The 17,585-nt window shown below is 37.8% G+C and overlaps 1 protein-coding gene across 4 annotated transcripts in view; it reads right to left on the minus strand.

Annotated features, from left to right (window-relative positions):
• ARHGAP29 (Rho GTPase activating protein 29) overlaps positions 1-17,585 on the minus strand; it is a 53,648-nt gene that overhangs the window by 18,094 nt on the left and 17,969 nt on the right. For all 4 annotated transcript variants that reach the window (XM_074906599.1, XM_074906598.1, XM_074906600.1 and 1 more), the window contains exons 3-5: positions 10,385-10,528; positions 1,699-1,795; positions 1,270-1,342 (exon numbers count right to left, since the gene is read on the minus strand). In XM_074906599.1, the coding sequence (XP_074762700.1) occupies positions 1,270-1,342; positions 1,699-1,795; positions 10,385-10,528 (314 nt within the window). The remainder of the gene's footprint in view (positions 1-1,269; positions 1,343-1,698; positions 1,796-10,384; positions 10,529-17,585) is intronic.

The raw sequence follows: 17,585 nt of genomic DNA on the forward strand, positions 1-17,585 counted from the left end.
ATTTCACTATGTTCTAATTTCCCCTTGGTCTTCCCCTGCCCCCACGTTCAGCAGAATGATCTTTTAGTAAAGCATTCACTTCAAAATAAAATATATGGGACCATCTTGTTCCACAAGAACACATTTTTGTATTGCAAAGCCATTACAAGATTGAAATGTTGGCAAATTCAGCACCTCCCTCCTGCTGGTGAGCCCATTAGATGAAATAGTACTTGTTCAAATCATCTAAGTTACATGAGATGCTGACTTCTATGCTATTTTATTTCCTATTTATCAGCAACCAAATCCTCTGATTGTAAGCCTGCTGGAACCAGTTTTATGGGTAGCCTCCTTCCCCTCCATGTTGTTTGTGAAGATGAGTTTTGTATCAGCTACAGAAGTAGAACTTCTGTGATCACCCATCTATCTTTCTTTCTCATGTGTATTATAAAATATAGTGAAAATTTAGAAAGACTACTTCTCAGCTATAGCTTCATAGCATTGCTATGATCAAGCCCATGTGCAGGAATGCTAAGCCTTTAGTACATTTCAATAAAGCCTTTAAAAAACACCACGATCTAAAAATTTTTAACCTTGGTACAACTTAGCTTGTCATACACACAATTATAAACTGCATTTTCTTTTCATGTAACTTTTAATTTGACGTGATTTACTTTAAAGTCTGCTTCTAGATACACAAAAAAAAATCAGAACAGAATTTGGAACTGTGCATTTTTTAATCTCACCTTCAAAGTGTTTAAAGGGGAGTTTAAAAGGCTAATGCTTTTCTTTGACTACCTATAAGATGACAGTGCTATTTCAGTTGTCTTAGTGAACTGTTGTTGAAACAGCTACAGCACAAACTGGGCTCTGGAAGAAGAAAAGGTTATTTTGTAATGAATATTGCCAAAAAAAGGTCATTAAACCTTTAGCTTCTACATCTATCAGGTCTATTCTAACTACTCCATCATGCAAATCATTCAAGTATCTTACTTTTAAGTATTTAGTTCTTTGCACTTAATCAATTTTAAAATCTCAAATATGACTACAGCAGGTTATCATATACATATTTAAGCACTAGCCCCATTGAGTTATTACTGGCATTTAGAACTGAGAATACATTCAAGTATCTGTAACCTTTAACAAATTTTTTTCATGGGTTTAATCTTGTTTTAAGACACAGAAGACTCCACGTATCTCAGCCCCATGATTCACAGAGTTTCAGTGGAAATGAAAATCTCATTTAAAAGATACCATTCCACACTCCAAGAGAACACGTTTTTAGCCTACCCGACTTCTCCGAGATACAGGAAGTCCCAATGACGAGCCATTGTCTACATCTCCCATAAGGAAGTCTGAAACACTGCCAGAAAAACAAAGAATTCTGTTACTTTATTACTTTACCTTACCAAACAATTTCAGATCACTGAGAACAAAAATTTAGATAGTGTTTCCAATATCTTTTAGAAGTTCTGCAAACACTTTTTAGAAATAGTTCTATATTCCCCAATTTTTATGCCATTGCCTGTTATAAAGAAAAAAAAAAAAACCAAAAACCAAACACCCAATTCAAGCAGTAAAATTGTTCTGGATGTGGTTAATTTAAATTAGTTTATCAGCTAATATTTGTCCAAAAGAAAACTGAAGACTTTGTTGTGTTTAGTCTTAATTTGATTCAGCTCCACAGAGCTCTTTAAAAACTCCTGGATTTCAACTTACACGTTTCCAAAGGTGAATGCCAATGTTTCAATAGAAGAAAATATTTCACTGAAGAGTTCTCTCTTGTTTTCTTCGTTAACTTCTTTGAAGTTCACCGCTTAGGAAAAAAATTAAAACCAAAGGGTGAGAGGTGGAGTCAGTCAAACAAGTTTACAGTTAAAGACAAATTTTATACACAAAGTCTACAGAACATGCAACATTATACCTTTCTGAGCAATTGGAAAAACACAGTTTTAAGGAAGATTGGTAAGAAAGTAAACTCTAGAGGAAAGAAATTAACACAACCCAGATGCTTCCCACAATGAAATCAGATTAGTCTCTCACTTCCTATATCTTCCCAGTCAAGAAGCAGCTTTGTGTGGGAACATGATGGTAATGTGAGAGTAAGAAAAACAGTCACTTAGTAGCAAGAGTGAAATCGCACAGCAGCAGCAACAGCACAAAGCAGCTCACAAATGCAGTCAAATATTTGAAAAACGATATATTTTCTGGGTGGAAATTTCAGAATTTCTAACAGGAGCAGTAGTTCATGGGGATGCCCCCCCGTAACTGTAGGCAATCCTGTGTACATATCCAGACCATAGGATTTCTGGCTTGTACACACAAATCTAAAGCTATCAACAGGTAATGTCCATTGCAAACCCCTTTAACTATTAGCTCCCTAATCTGGCAAAAGTCCCTTCGTTTTGTCTGTTAAAAATGGGTAAGAAACTCAGTATAACTATCATTTTCCACTATAGGAAGAGAAGCGCTTCTGGACAAACTAAATGGTTTAAACTGGTGATAAAGACAAGTACTTAGCCACTCAACACTGAGCCTTTAACATGCTTCCATGACAAACTGTAATAACGAGACAAGAATGAATCATGTGGAGTTTCTATTAACAACTACTGGACAAGGGAGAAGAGAGAGAAAGGAGGAGGAAAAAAGCACAACCATTTTTGTCTGTTTCCAACTTAAGTCCTTAATCATTGGTGAATGGGAATATTTTCGTAGAAAAGTCACATACACTCATTTGAGCCAAAGCTAAGCCCTCTGGATAGAAGTTTTCCCAGTTTTACATTGCAAGAAGTGACAATTTCACATTAGTATTTATTTTCAAAAAAGTTCATATTTTTAAGGAATGAAATATTCTTACTTATTCAGATGCCTAAATTACTTATGCTATTTGTTTCAGAGATACTACAATGACACACATACAGCTATTCACCCCTACTCATCACTTTCTGCAAGACCTGTGACAATGTTAATTTATGTAACCTCCTTACATTTCAAGTACAAATATGGAAATAATGGCCTGCAATGACTTCTACAAGTAGCAAAAATTAAATCACATTAAAATGTTGCCCATTCTATACACATTTTCTTAGCAAATTAAAGTAACACACTTTAATCTTTAAAAGTATTCAAACTTCCTGCCAGGTGCCTAAACACTAATGGGTAACAAACAAAGAAAGTACAGTAATCTACTCCCCCATTAGACTTCCTTTGTGAAAGGAAAAGTTTTTAACCAGTAAATTAACACAGTTGAATCCATTCCTTTTTACACAGTGTGCCAACAGGCCTGATCAACATTTTTATAACAACTATTTCCATACAAAGCTATTATGGAAAACACGTATTCTTCTCATGGGCTATTTTCACAGCTCCTTGCAGATCTGGAAGAAAGTGTTGTAATAAGCCTACAGAAAAAAAATTGCCATGTATTACAAAAATATTAATGGCCTCTGTTGCCACAGTTCACTGCTAAATTAAGGCTTCTCCAACCTCTTCTTCTACACTTCATAATTACATTAAAAATGCCTCTGGCACCTTTGTTTGAAATGAGACACAATCGAGCTTCACAAATAACAATTTTAACAAATTTGTAAATAGGAGTGGATTTCTTTATTTTTTTAAATTCAGGTTAGTTGAAAATTTCAGCTTTTCAGAGATAATGCTGCTTATAAATCTGAGCTTTCCATTCCAAAGCATTAAGTAACAACAGTTACTATGAGATCTATTTATTATCAGCCACTAATGAGTGGAAAAATATTTGAGTGCCGGCATGAAACACAAACCGTTTCAAAACTAAAAGGAACTAACAAAGACTGTCTATACATTCAAAGCACTTACCACTGAAACATTCATATATCCATTAGCTGCTATGTCTTCAGAGAAAGAGCACTTCTTTCACTTTGCTAACGAGACATTAACATAGATAGCCTCTCCCTAAAGAAATGCCGTCTGTTTCACTCTGCCTTCCTGTTCCAGGAAGAGATTTTTAAGCTTTACACTTTATATACCAGAGAAATCCTTTCTTTACAGGATCCATCACAGATGGAACAATCAATCTTGAATTTTTCAAAATTACCACTTCTCCCAAAAAAGGTTAATCTAAAGTCTTATAATTCAGTGGAATACAAACAGCTTTCTTATAGCTTACTACCACTGGAATGCTGATGTACTTAACATCAACTTTAAACCATGCACGCTCCTTCCCCAGGACATCCTGACTGCACACAATAGCTACTGACAACAATGAACTATGTCTGGAAATGACAGCTATCTATCTATAGTTCTACAGATTTCAAAGCCAGTATACAACTTAACAACACTTTTAAGTAAGACTTCAGATGGCACATAATGAACTTTTAAATAAATCATATGATAACGATACATTAAAATCTGGAATCCAGTACCTGAAATGCAAGCCTAGCTTGCATTAAAGTGGATCTTTATTTCCAAAGCTAGAAAAGCTGTCTTCAAATTGAGGTGGGTTTGGCAATCTCATCAAAATGCTGCAAGACACTGCAAAGTTTCAACTCTTGGGTCATGCCATCAAAAGCTTTCTTAATCAAGCACAGAGCAGACTGGCGAACCAACAACAGCCACGGAAGTTTTGGAAGCCAGAATCCCAGGAGCTGAAGCAACAACATCTGAGGACATTTGAACAATGCTTCTGAAACTATGAAGAGGCCATCATCTGTCAAGACCAGAGTGCAACCAGGGCCCTTAAAAGATGATGCTTAGACAGCTCACAGCAACCACTGCACAGCGCACAAGCTTCTGCGATGCTCTCCTGTCCACTTCCAGTCAAAATCAAGGCAGCACTGCCCAGGAAATCCAGGGGACACAGCCATGCCAGAGTCTGCAGGAGTTCGCTCACTTGCTCTTTCCCTCTCCCCACAGACACATGCAGGACTGGCAGCAGCAAAGCTACTCTGCCAGCTGTCTACAGAGCCTGGACAAGTCTAAACTACACCAGCTTGCAGAATTTACTCTTTGCAGGTCAATCATACCTAATAGACAGATACAGTAACACCACCATCTTTTCCTTAGACAGAAATACATCTTCAATCCATATTTTACTAGCTGACTTTTACACAGTAAGCAACTGGCTGACTTGTTGGAAGTATTATAAATGTCTTTGCAACCTATTTTCTGTCCTTAAACTCCCAACATTACTTTCAAGAAGCTTTCAGAACTATTTCAAAAACAAAACCATCACCTAAACAAAAAAACCCCAAGACCAAAAAACCCTCCCTCTCCCAAAACGAAGGGTTGTAATACTTTTCATTATTATCTCTCATCTTTAAAAGCATGTGTAAAATCCAGGGGGAGGATCCTGAGTAAAGAGCACTAGTATGCAGACTGGAAAGAGATAGAAGGAGAGTATTCTTGGCATTTCACAGCTCGAGACGACAGCTGGCTGTCCAGGCCCCACTGTTCTACTTTTAGTTCTCTGTGCCATATAATTTCACCAGCCTGTACTTACTACCAAGTTTGGCAGCCTCCACAACTTAAGCTGGATGCCAACAAGGCAAGTTTGAGGAACTGTTTCCTACTCCCTCCAGAATAAATTTTGCTCTGAGTTGACATTGCAGATGCACCAACAAAATTGAAATGACTACCTTGCTAGAGATATTTAATGATGCAGAGTTATTAGAAAAAAAACATACCTAAAAAGGGAACTTCTACAAGACAAGTGCAATTTCCAGCTTTACCAGGAATCTGTGTTCATTCTAGTGATTCAGTTAAGTCAAAAGGTGCAATTTAGAGCAAAAGAACAGCATAAACTTGAATTCAGCATGGGATCGGGCCATCAACTATTTAAAGAAACTGAGAAAATAACAACTATGAGTATGACAGTGTGCCAGACTGGGAAATGATTTCCAGAAACAGGAGTCTAAACAGGTTCCAGGCAGGATGCTTCAGTAAGTCTCAGTTCTTCCAGATCAGGTGAGGTGTCATTTAAAAGACACTCTTTATGAAGCACTCAACTAAGTATGTACAAGTAGCAGAGTCCAAGCAAAGAGGCTCAGTGAACCATGTCATATCCAAGATCTAACCAGAGAAAACAAATATCCCCCCTCCCCCATTTTCCTACAACCTCAGTCTAAAATGGTAAAAGTCTGACGTTATCTGTTCTGCCAAACATCATTCCCTGTAGCAAGATTAAGATCACATGCTATCACTAGTTTTTCCTTCAATCTGTCCAGAAGGAAAAGCATTAGACATCCAAAGAAGAACTACAAGCACATTCATATCATTCCTACTGAAGGATCTGAGAAATGGCCAAGAGGCTTAAAGGAGGGGCACATGTTCTCTAACTTTTGCTAGCATTCAAAATATTCCCGCTTGCAATAACTTAAAGGGGGTGGTCTGTCTGCAGTGGTCATTACATTTAAAATGCAATGCAACTTGTCCTACTTACAAGAATACTTCACAAGCCAGAGTCACTGACAGTCCAGTTCCAAAGTTATTGGAACTGATTTCATTAAGAGCAAAGGCAGTAATTTGTTAAAATAACCATTTTCCCTTATATGAAGTTCCAAATACAAACTAGATTAGAAACCCTGGTGTTAATGCAAAGTTCAAAATGGTCTTTCTAGGACCTAAACCAATTATGCTTCTATTTCTGAAGGCAGAGGGAGTAAAATAGATATATATTTAAAAAATCATGTAAATTCCAACTTGTTTCTATTTCATTCTCTCCTAAATAAATATCAGAAGTCTTCCTAGTCATAAATCTGACTACAGATACAGAGTACTTCCACATCTTTTTATAGTTCTGTCCTCTGATGACAAGAAACAGATGAGTCAGATGAACTTCTTTCATAATGTCACATTAACACTGCCTGGGAAGACAGAGGAAAAAGGATACTGGTTCTGTCCTACCAGCTCCTCACATTCTTGTAGCTTCCTGTTTATTCAAAAGTTACATTACTTCTGATGAAATAACCACAGCTGAAAACCTGTGAATGCACGTGTTACTGGCAGGCCGCTGTAAGCAAACGAGGTCTGATATGCTTACAATTCACCACAACATGCTGTATTTTTATTTCAGCTTCCTCAGTTCCAGCAGTCATACATTTCAGTTTTAATACAAACACAGAGCAATAGGATTCTCACACAAAAACCAGCTGTAAACACTAAACAAGTGCTAAAGACAAACTGACTTCAAATTTACCACAGATTATGCTGGGCAGAGAGGTAGGCCATTTTCATACAGCAAAGGTTTTGCTGTTCTCAGAGAATTAGGACCAAAGTACCAGTCAGAAAGAGCTGCAGCCCAGTAACTTCTGGTCTCCATCTCCAGACACGTGAGGAATACAATACACGGCTGAGCAAACACTGATAGACCTTACTAAATTCTTCATATGAAAGCACTTATTTGTATCAAAGGGTGCAAATATTGAGGCAGGACTGACTGAGACCACGTTCCTTAGTGTGATCTGGAGCAACCTTTCCTTGTAATTGGGAACTCAAGGCCAGGTCACACCACACTGGATCACAGGAATGATGGTGTGCCACAGAGCAAGTTTGTGTTTGCTTTAGCCAAAGAACAACCAGACAGTTTACGCCAGCCTCTCTATTCTAGGTCCAGAACATATGCTGCTTATGAGACAGATTAATAATTCAATGAGAAATTGGTAAGAATGCTATGGACAGAAGTTGCATGCCATAATCTTTTATTCCATTTGAAAACACTTTTTGTCTATTTATTCAAGCTGGAAAATCTTTGTATCAGATCAGTCACTGTACTTTGGATCCTGTAGCCAGAGTCCTAAAGCTAGATTTTCAGTACCATTAAACCATTGCCAATAAGAAAATTATTCACAGAGTAACATAACGAAGAAGGGGGAAAAAAAGCAGTCAAAACTTGAGCTCAGTTTCAGCTCAAGGTCAAAGACTGTTACCATAACAAAATCAACTCCTTTCATGCCTTTTTTTAATTGAGAGGTATCTCATCATACAAGATGATATTTAAGGCACTTCAAGTGAGCTATGGCTGAACACAGACATTTCATATGTACCTAAAGTACGGTCTTACAATCTGACCCACTTGAACAGATTTGACAGAAAACTGGAAGACATGACTGTATTGCTTTTGTTTCAAATGGCATTCTTACAACAATAAAGAACAGAGTTACTTCCAAAATTCTGTAATTATACAATGTGCACAGTGCTTTCCTAGCAGTGATTTTTCTTTCAACCTAGAAAATAATGCAATCCTTCCAAGACTGTAGTTTCTCATAAACTCAATGTATTAACAGTGAGTGAACTTATAACACAATCTTAGTAGTTTATTTCAAGTGCAAACATATTAGTTATATGAACTAAAATCTGTTTTGGGGGAAAAAAATAAAAAAGTATTTATGAATATCTGTATTGCCAAAAAAAAGTCTTAGTACTAAAGTTATTTCTTCTGCTCACTTCCAAGAGAAGTGAACAAATCCTAAAATAACTATTCAAAGAAGAGCTACTCAAACCAGGCAGGAACAGATGCATGTAAGAAAATGCATGAAACATCAATGCATCTGCCCAAGGTTCAGAGTTACTAAAACAGTACGATGGAATGAGTGCACCAAGAAGAGAAAAAAAATATGTATGGCATCAAATTCAGAACGCTGCAAGTACTCTGGAGGAATGGATTATGTAGTTCAACAAAGTGCTTAATTCTCCACTTCAGAAGTGGAAGGGTAAGAGTGAGAATACAAAAATCTAGATATGGAAAACTGGTTCAGCACTAGAACTACAGGAAATGACCTTGGACTTATCATGAACTTAAGTCAAACACTAAAATTGACAAAAAGGCCAAAATAATTATGGAATCAGTCAACAATGTTACCATGTAAGACAAGGAAAGTAATTCTACTGCTTTATTCTGTAATGGTAAACTTGGACATTATAGACAGTGACCAATCTGCACTGGGGCATTGCATATCAAGAACAACCTCAATAGACTATGTAGTCCAGAGAGAATAGATATTATTGCAATAGTTTTTGAAAACATGATTTAGCAAAGGTTGATGTAATTTGATTTATTTGCATACTTTAAAGTCAGTTCTCCTCACCATTTCTTAAATTAAAGCAAGCAGTTGAACATGGTCCTGTGTCCACTGAAATTAGGGGGCAGTGGAAGACACACAGTAATCTTACCATAACACTTAAGCATGGAAACAGCTTGTCTAAGGTGGATGTAGAATGACATTCACTAAACATTTAACCTGTTCTCACATGTAAATATCTGATATAATACCTTCCCAAGATCAACAAGACAAACAGCAACCTCTTAGGGATAACCTCTGCATTTCTGTTTATGTACAATTCTCTAAAGCAAGTTCAGAAATTGCAGTTATAATCCTGTCAAACACGATCCCCTTTCAAACACAAGGGACAGATCTATCAGAAACTCTACATGTAGCAGAAAGAAAACACAAAGTGGGCTGCTAGTACCTGCCAAGATCAAACTTGCAAAACTATATATCAATAGCAAGAATCTGTAAGAAGCCTGGAAGAATACAAGATACAGGAATCAGGCAGCTAAACATATTAGCATTTTAACTGATATTACTGCTTTACTCAATCAGTATGTCTGAACATACAGTGCTAAGATAATTAGGAAGCAAGGGGAAAAACCCTAGAACAAGGAGAAAAACTGAATTATATGTCTCTGAATGGAGATATTCCACATGATTTAATAGAAGCAAGAGGTGGAGATTTATCCCTACTCAAAGCATTCTCCATGTCACAGTAATATATTGGACTTATTCCAGAGCAGGGAGAGTTGCAGTCAAAGGTTACACAGAGAAGAAATAGCTATGGTTTATGGGGCTGGAGCAATTGTGTGCTTCACCATTTGCATTTGTCTGACACACACAGAATTGCAATGGCAAAGGCCAGCAATAGAAAACATATGTCCGCAAGGCTTTTTTTGTTGCTGTTAACACCTTTACCATGCTTATGATCTGTTTGTGGAATTTATAACTATTAGGCCATTCAGATTTGGATTGCTCATTCATGTATTTCTTCACTTGATATAAATACAACACTATCCCTGCAAATTCACAGAATTGAGCAAAGATTTTTGGCAAATCTCTAAGTGGATAAATGTGAATTTTATTATTCTGTGATACATGGGTATAGAAAAGCTCAAGATCAAAGGCTTGTGCTTTTGGAATTCAGTGTGGGTTTGCAGCTAGCTTCCTATGAGCAGAATTTTATAAGATCGGCAGGAGAACAAGCTATTTAATATTAGTTTTCACTTAGAGAACGTATTTTTAAACAAGTGTTAAGGTATTACTTTTAAAAAACCCCTGTTTCTTCTGTATACATAGAATCCTATCTATAACTCCAAGCCAGAGTCAATCAAGTCACTAATTACAATTTTTCAAGAATATGAAAGGCGGTAATTCCTTACCTTTTACTTTTGCAATAACTGTTCCTGCAGCACTAAGAATGTCAACTGAGTTTAGAGTCTGGTGTTTATTTATCACTGCTTTTAAAACACGTAGCAACTCCCCCAGGCGTTCATGTACTACCTGATGCAGGCCATCTTGATTTTCTGAAAAAAGTAAAAGGAAAAACTGTATTACAGGAAGAAGACTATAAAAGACAACTAAAAGAAGAAACAGTGAATTAACACCCAATCACACTACAAACCACTCTGATGGTATTCAGCCGCACTGAAGTCTACATTATATGGATGCTGGGCCTGCTTAGAACAAATAAATTGTTAAAAAGTAAATTTATACTAGCATTTGCCAACAGTTTACTTGCAATGTTGTATGCTGTTTATATATAAACTAATTTCTCCCCAAAAGTCAAGCAAGTATGCTTTAAAACAAAAAAAATGAAAAGGACTCTACACCAATAACCTAGGGCTTCTGATTTAAGTCATCTTCTGTTTATCATGCCATTTCATCAACCACCGTTTTGATAATTACATATATTCAAAAAAGAGTATCAACAAAAGCAGATTTTGATTGCTTATTAGCTATTTCTTCACCTGATACATATTCAATACCATTTCTGTTTATAGAATTACACAAAGATTTTTGGCAAATGTTGGCTAGCTTTTAACTTAAGTGTCAGTCCAATCTTCAGCTCCTCTAATATATGTCTAGATCTACACAGGTCTGTCTTTCAGCATGATAAAGAAGCTGAACACCTAAATTATTGTGTGAATTAGGCCTAATCAGAAAAATTCCCAAACAAGCATTCATACAGGGCAATGGTTTCTACAGCATATACCTCTTGCTTTGCAACCCTAAATCTTGCCCCCTTCTACCTGATTTTTTTTTTAAAAAAAAGGTCTTGTTGCATACATGGCACAGGTTAAACCACAATCTCTTCCGTTCTGTTACAGAAGAGGTACTGGTGCACAGAATTAAAGTTTCACATGCACTAGAGTGCTGCGTTGCAAGTTGTAGTAAAAAGCTTTCAAATTCAGGAAAGTCTAGCTTATGAAAAAGAAAAAGAGGATCTAATACAAGCTGACTCACTTCCCCACTGAGCAAAAAGGAATGGCAATTCTGTGTTGTCTGTGGCCACGATAACAAACAGGTCAATACAGACAATTACAGTACAGGGCAAATTGATCCAGTGTTACTTAGAGAACAGTTTCAACTATGAGTCATTTTGTTCTGGCTACAAGATGTTATGTTTAGGCTAGAAGCACCTAAATTTTTCTAAGGAGTCAATGAAGTAAACATGACACATCAGTACAGTATATCACTACTGTCAGGTGGGTAGGCGGGGGTCTACATACAAATTATGTGTGATAGGAGGCTTGCTTTTGCACTTGACACAAAGGACCACTGTGCTTCGAGCTTCATTTCCTAGATGTCAAACACCAACAGATTTTTTTCAACTCACAGTAGCTTATACATGGTCAAAGGTAAAACCTTGGCTCAGGAAACAGATTAAGGCAAAAGCTGTATCAACCATCCACAGGCACTTTGTGTGTTTTTTCCTGCTGGAGAGGAGTAGGAAGCTCTGTCTGTAACAGGACACACAAGTCTAGGAAAACCCATCTTACACATCAATAAATTAAGAAAGCTCTATGTAATTTATTAAAGAAACATAGTTGTTGCTTTATCTTCATTCACATGTATACATAATGCTTTTTTACTGGGGACTCGAACAGACAGCAAAGGCAAAAAAATTTCAAGAGGCTGGTACTAAATGTGGCTATGATTCAGTACATACAAGTTAGTAGCAGAGGTAGTTTATGACAAACACACATTGATGTAAAGGCATTTTATAGCTTCGAACTTAATGGAGAAAGCAACCTGGGCTTGAAGCAGTTTCCATGCAGACAACAATAGTGGAAGCTGGGACCTTGGATAAGAGATGATTTACAGGGGATATGAAAGAATATTAGAAAATCATGGAAGGCATGAAAATAGCAGGTAGAATGGCTTTCAGTAAACTGTAATGCACCTAAGGTGATTAAGCAAAGCAAGCAGGAACCAGATTCAAAACCAGAAAAGGGCGATTCTTCACTTAAGACACTGATGCAATTTCTTGCCGAAACACAGCATTGGCACAAAAATTTACATGGAAACAAGAAGAGAATGGACAAGTTCTAAGTATCCCTGTGTATTACTAATGAGACAATAATGCTTTACCAGGTCAGGCTATGGGTCCAGCCAGACTGTGTCTTACACAGAAGTGGGCAATACTGCTTAGCAGACTGGAAGAGACTGGCTGCTTTCTGCAGTCCAGTCCCCCAGCACCCACAACTGCTACCACGCAGTTGTTCCTATGTACTTCAGTAACTGCTTACAGACCTGCTGTCTTTGAATTCACCTAATTCCTTCTGAATCTGCCTCCACAACTTCTCACTCAACTAATCCACTCCTTAGTCTACTGAACCACTAAGCATTGTACTAAAACAATGTAACCTGCAACAGCTTAAGAACTCCCCTAAACAGAAAGGGTTCAGAGGATATGTCCAGCTCAGCATTTTTACTTTTCTCTAGCTATTCACTTTTGGCAGTCATTGGAGCTCAGACACTGAGTTAGACACAGCTTCAGTTAAATCAGCATGGCCGCTGCCACTTTCTAACACTTGGAGAAATTCTATAGCTGTCAAAATGAAACCAGATAATTTTAATGGTCCCTTTGGGCTTTAATGCATCAAAGCCTCAATTGTACTCCATCAGTGCACGAATAAACACTGTTGGGAGTACTGGCCAGCTCCAGGCAAAGGGGAAAAGGAAAGACAACAGAGCTGTACTGATGACCACAAACCCAAAGTAAATCAGACAACATAGAAAATATATGTAAAATTTATAATAATGTGTTCTCAGGAAATAGGATATTAGATAAAGGTAATTTCAATTAATTCCTAAAGAAACACGTCTAGTGTGCAGACTTAAGTTTTGAAATAGTTATAGAGAAGGTAGTCCATGAAGACCACAGCTCACCTCTTCTTACAATCCTCCAGAGGCAGACAAATATTCCACAATCCTTCATTGGGACTAATGATTTGGATTGGCAGGACTGGGACAGATAGGCTTTTAAGGAGGCATTTGAAGGCTATACACCACAAACCTTCCACATCAACTGTCTCTGTCTAACCAGGACATATGCAGTCTTCACAGGAAGGGCATGAATATTATGGTCAACTGACTAGAGATGGACTGCACAATTTGACCAGAACCACATCTCTTGCCTAGCCAAGATGAAGGTGTTCCTGTGCCCTGATGCACATCCATCTACTTGTGGCTGGAGACAAAAGAGTTCCTAACCCTGTGGTCAGGAAAACCCATGCACATACCCCATAACCAGCTCCTTCTGGTGATACGGTAGGTAGACTTTTAGACCCCTAAAAAGTAGGGAAAGGGAGACAAGGCAGAAAAACAGCCAAAACAATATACAGATTACTCCCAGTTTGAGAGTCTTTAGGAAGGAGTGCATCACAGGCATATGACAAACTGCATGAATTATGCTGGGGAGTTCACTGTGACCCACAACTACAGGCTTGCCATTACAGGATAAAACAGCCTCTTGAGGTTCCTTACAGGTTAGGTCAAGGCAAAAAAAAACACCCCAAAACCATACAGATGACTAATTAAAGCATATCTGATGCCAAAATGCAGTTTCTTAGTAATACTAAGATTTGATAACATCTTACCAGACCAACTGAGTTGGGGGAAAAAGCAAAATGAGGAGGGGAAGGAAAGAGCTAGAGAGAAAAAAAAAAAAAAACAAAACAACTTAAGAGGCACAAGCCTCTTCAACTCTGCAACAGAAGCAGTAAGCTTCAAAGGGAAATACAAGTTGAAAACAACTGCTGAGTTGAATTAGATGTTTATCATACCATCCAGGAGAACACTATCACTAAAATAATGCATTCAAGCATAAGATTAGTTATTTGTACTCTCAAAAGCAAAGTCTGGCTACACCCAAGTGAGATTTCTTTGTATTCCATCACTGTATTATTTGTTTACAAAATATCCAAAACATTGTTTTTGTGCCTCCAGAAGACAAACTGTCTGTGACAGAAGTAGTGCTTGGAGAGGGGTGGGGGCAGAAGCCATCAGGAACCACAACTACACTCCATTCAGCGACTGCTACTCAAACAGACACTAAACCAGAGATTTTCTGTTCCGGACAGATTTATGAACCCCAAATAGTACACCAATCTAAATATGCCAGATTAACAGAACACAGTTTTAATACTAAGGAGCCCAAAAATGGCTAGGAGACCAAAACAACAGTAGAGCAAATACTGCTTCAGTGAAAAGAATTAATGAGGAAATGTCTCCAACAAGTTCCTGCAGCAATTTAATCTAATTTAGACAGTAATAAAAATTAACATTTACTTTCAGTTTTTCTTCTGTCCCTTGTCTCACTGAACACATTCATTTATCTACATAAAGTCAAGCAGGAAATGCCTCCACCAATGGATGCTGTATCAGTTTTAAAATCTCTCTTAAGCTTAACAACACATATTACAATTCTACAGAAATCTTGTTAGTACTTGGGACCAGAGGATTGCAACTGCCAGTGATTCTGCAGCACAGAGGACCTCTCTGGGCACATGACTTCAGATGTTTGCTTAGGTGACTACAGTTTCCTGGAATCTCTTGGAAGAATCAGTAAGCCCTCTACCCCCCCAAAAGAAAAAGAAAAAAATGTGCTCCTAAAACTAGGAAAAAAAAATTGTCTTGGAGAGCTTAGTAGCCTATCTGTGAATCTTCTTTCACTGGAGTTTAAACTGTCATTTACATTAGCTGAAAACAAGCTCTCCCAAAATGTAAAGGTAAACACACGAAAGCATACTCTGTAGGAGAAGTGGAGAAAGAAGAATAAGGTGAAAAAGCATGTATTCAAAACTAATGCACAAGAATGATATAGCAAAGCAGCTGGGAAGCCTATCAATATTAGCCAAGCCATTTCAGTAGTACACTGTTGTCATTAGCATCCCACTCCTCAGTGGTTTTGGTCACCACATTCTATAATCACTCATCAATCTTTAATATAAAACTAGCATAAACTACCTATTTTCAAAGTTTCGGTATTTCTCAACAGAAAGCCTTTGTTTAGTAAATATTAGCAAGCAATAATGGTCTTACAGCTATGGATTCTGCTCATGAAAAACAAAATAAAATTCGCTCATCAGGCTTGTCGGCGCCAGTCACCCTCCCTGCCAAGTCAGGGCTGGTCACAATTCATGCAGTCGGGAAAGGCACTGCTGTGTCAGTTGGCTGGTATTCTTTTGTCTGACCCGATTTATTGTTGGCCCAACCATTTCTGTAGCTGTTTATTTCAACAAATGTTTGTTAGGACAAGTTTAAATATAGACTAACATACAGTTTTTCCTCTCTGTGGCTCTTGCATATCCTACATTGATGTTCAGATCCATACAGAAAATGCACGTGCCATCCTGCTTACCGCTTCTCCATCTAGAACATTAACGCTTTCTGACAGCAGCAGAGTCTCCCTCTACTACCCAATTTCCACCAGTCAATAAGAGAAGGGGAACCACTAACACAATTATTGTTTTGCTGTGGCTAAAAGTTTGTTTAGAACTGAAGCTGGTCACACTGATGGAAAGATAGGGTATTGATCTAGATAAACCAAGTAGAAAGTAACACATCCATGAAAAATTCTTAAAGTCAGATTACATATGAGACTTTCAAAGCAAGGATTCTAGTTCACCCCATCTAATAAGCCCCTGCTTTCCAAAAGAAGCTTTTTACAAGTAGAAAGATGAGATTATTTACTTCATGCATTCAATAGCTTTCAAGAGTATTACACACAGTGAAAGATACTATCAGCAATGAAACAACCTGCCACACATACTCTATACACCCACAAGTTTATATACATAGACCAGTCTTTTGCCTGGGGGGGGGGGGGGGGGGGAATATATATAAACTCACCTCACTTGTGAAAATCTTACTATAAACAAGGTAGCTTGCATTTTTGCACAAATAGTTTCTCCATCTGCCTTCATGAATATGATTAAATGCCTTGTCCTTGATAAATGTCTACCATGAACTCACTCACTCTATGGATGTTACTACCAGTTTAAAAAGATGAATAAATGCACTTAAATGCCTGTTGTGTACAAAGCCACTGGGCCACAGCCAGTGGCAGAAACTAACCATCACCCTCACTAGGTCTAGTCCCCGTTTTGAGAACTCCCTTTGTAAACTGCTGCTTTCCTGGGATCAGCTGAGCAGTAGGTACTGCAGCTCCCCTTTTACTTCCACTGAAATACAGGAGCCTCAATTCTGGTTAAGTACCACTTCAGATCTTCTGTATAAATCCTGATCTCCTTCAGAAGAAAGGGAGAAGTCAAACAGAAAACAGTTTTGCAGGGTGGTAGCAAGAACAAGCACATCAACTAGGAAGCAATTTCCCCAATATCTAAATATCTAGATCCATAACTTTTTATTAAAGTTTCACCTTATATAATGCAACCAGTCAGTTCCTCATTGCTTTCAACCTTGGAAGGATCCAGAAGAAATAAATTTGAGTAACCAACATTTCATTCTGCAAGACCAGTATCTTGGCTAAAAGACTGTCAACTCTTATTTACTAACCAACTCTTTTGGCATTAAGGTAAATTACATCCTGTTTCCATTATGTTACACAGAAGGATTACATGATATCAGTAGTTACGCCACCTAGGTTGGGGGGGGGGGGGGGGGGGAAAGTCAGTCAGCATAGGAACGAAGCTGATCCAAAGGAAAACAACTTTAAACTAAAAACACATATTCATCAAAGTCTGTATTGTGTACTAGGAAACTGTCAGCACTCAGTTCTGAATCTCATCCAGACTATGAGACTTCCCAGTGAGCATCACAGAGTAGGCAAAACAATCATACAACAATGAACTGTGTGGAAATCACCTAATACCTACATTTGCGGTTTGGGAAACAGTCCTAGATTAACCCACCGTTTTATTTTTGCCCTCCTCCCCTTATCAGTCCCATTCTAACATGATTAACAGCCTGCTGTATTTGTCTGATTTGACAGATGTCACTATCATACTCAAAACACAAGAATTAATAAAACACACAGTGAAAGCAAGTTTTACCCTTTAGTTTGACCATAGTAAAGTTGACCTGTGTCACTGCTGTCTAGTCAAGGAAGCTTTT

The sequence above is a fragment of the Athene noctua genome, chromosome 5 (assembly GCF_965140245.1).
Source record: "Athene noctua chromosome 5, bAthNoc1.hap1.1, whole genome shotgun sequence".
NCBI lineage: Eukaryota > Metazoa > Chordata > Aves > Strigiformes > Strigidae > Athene > Athene noctua.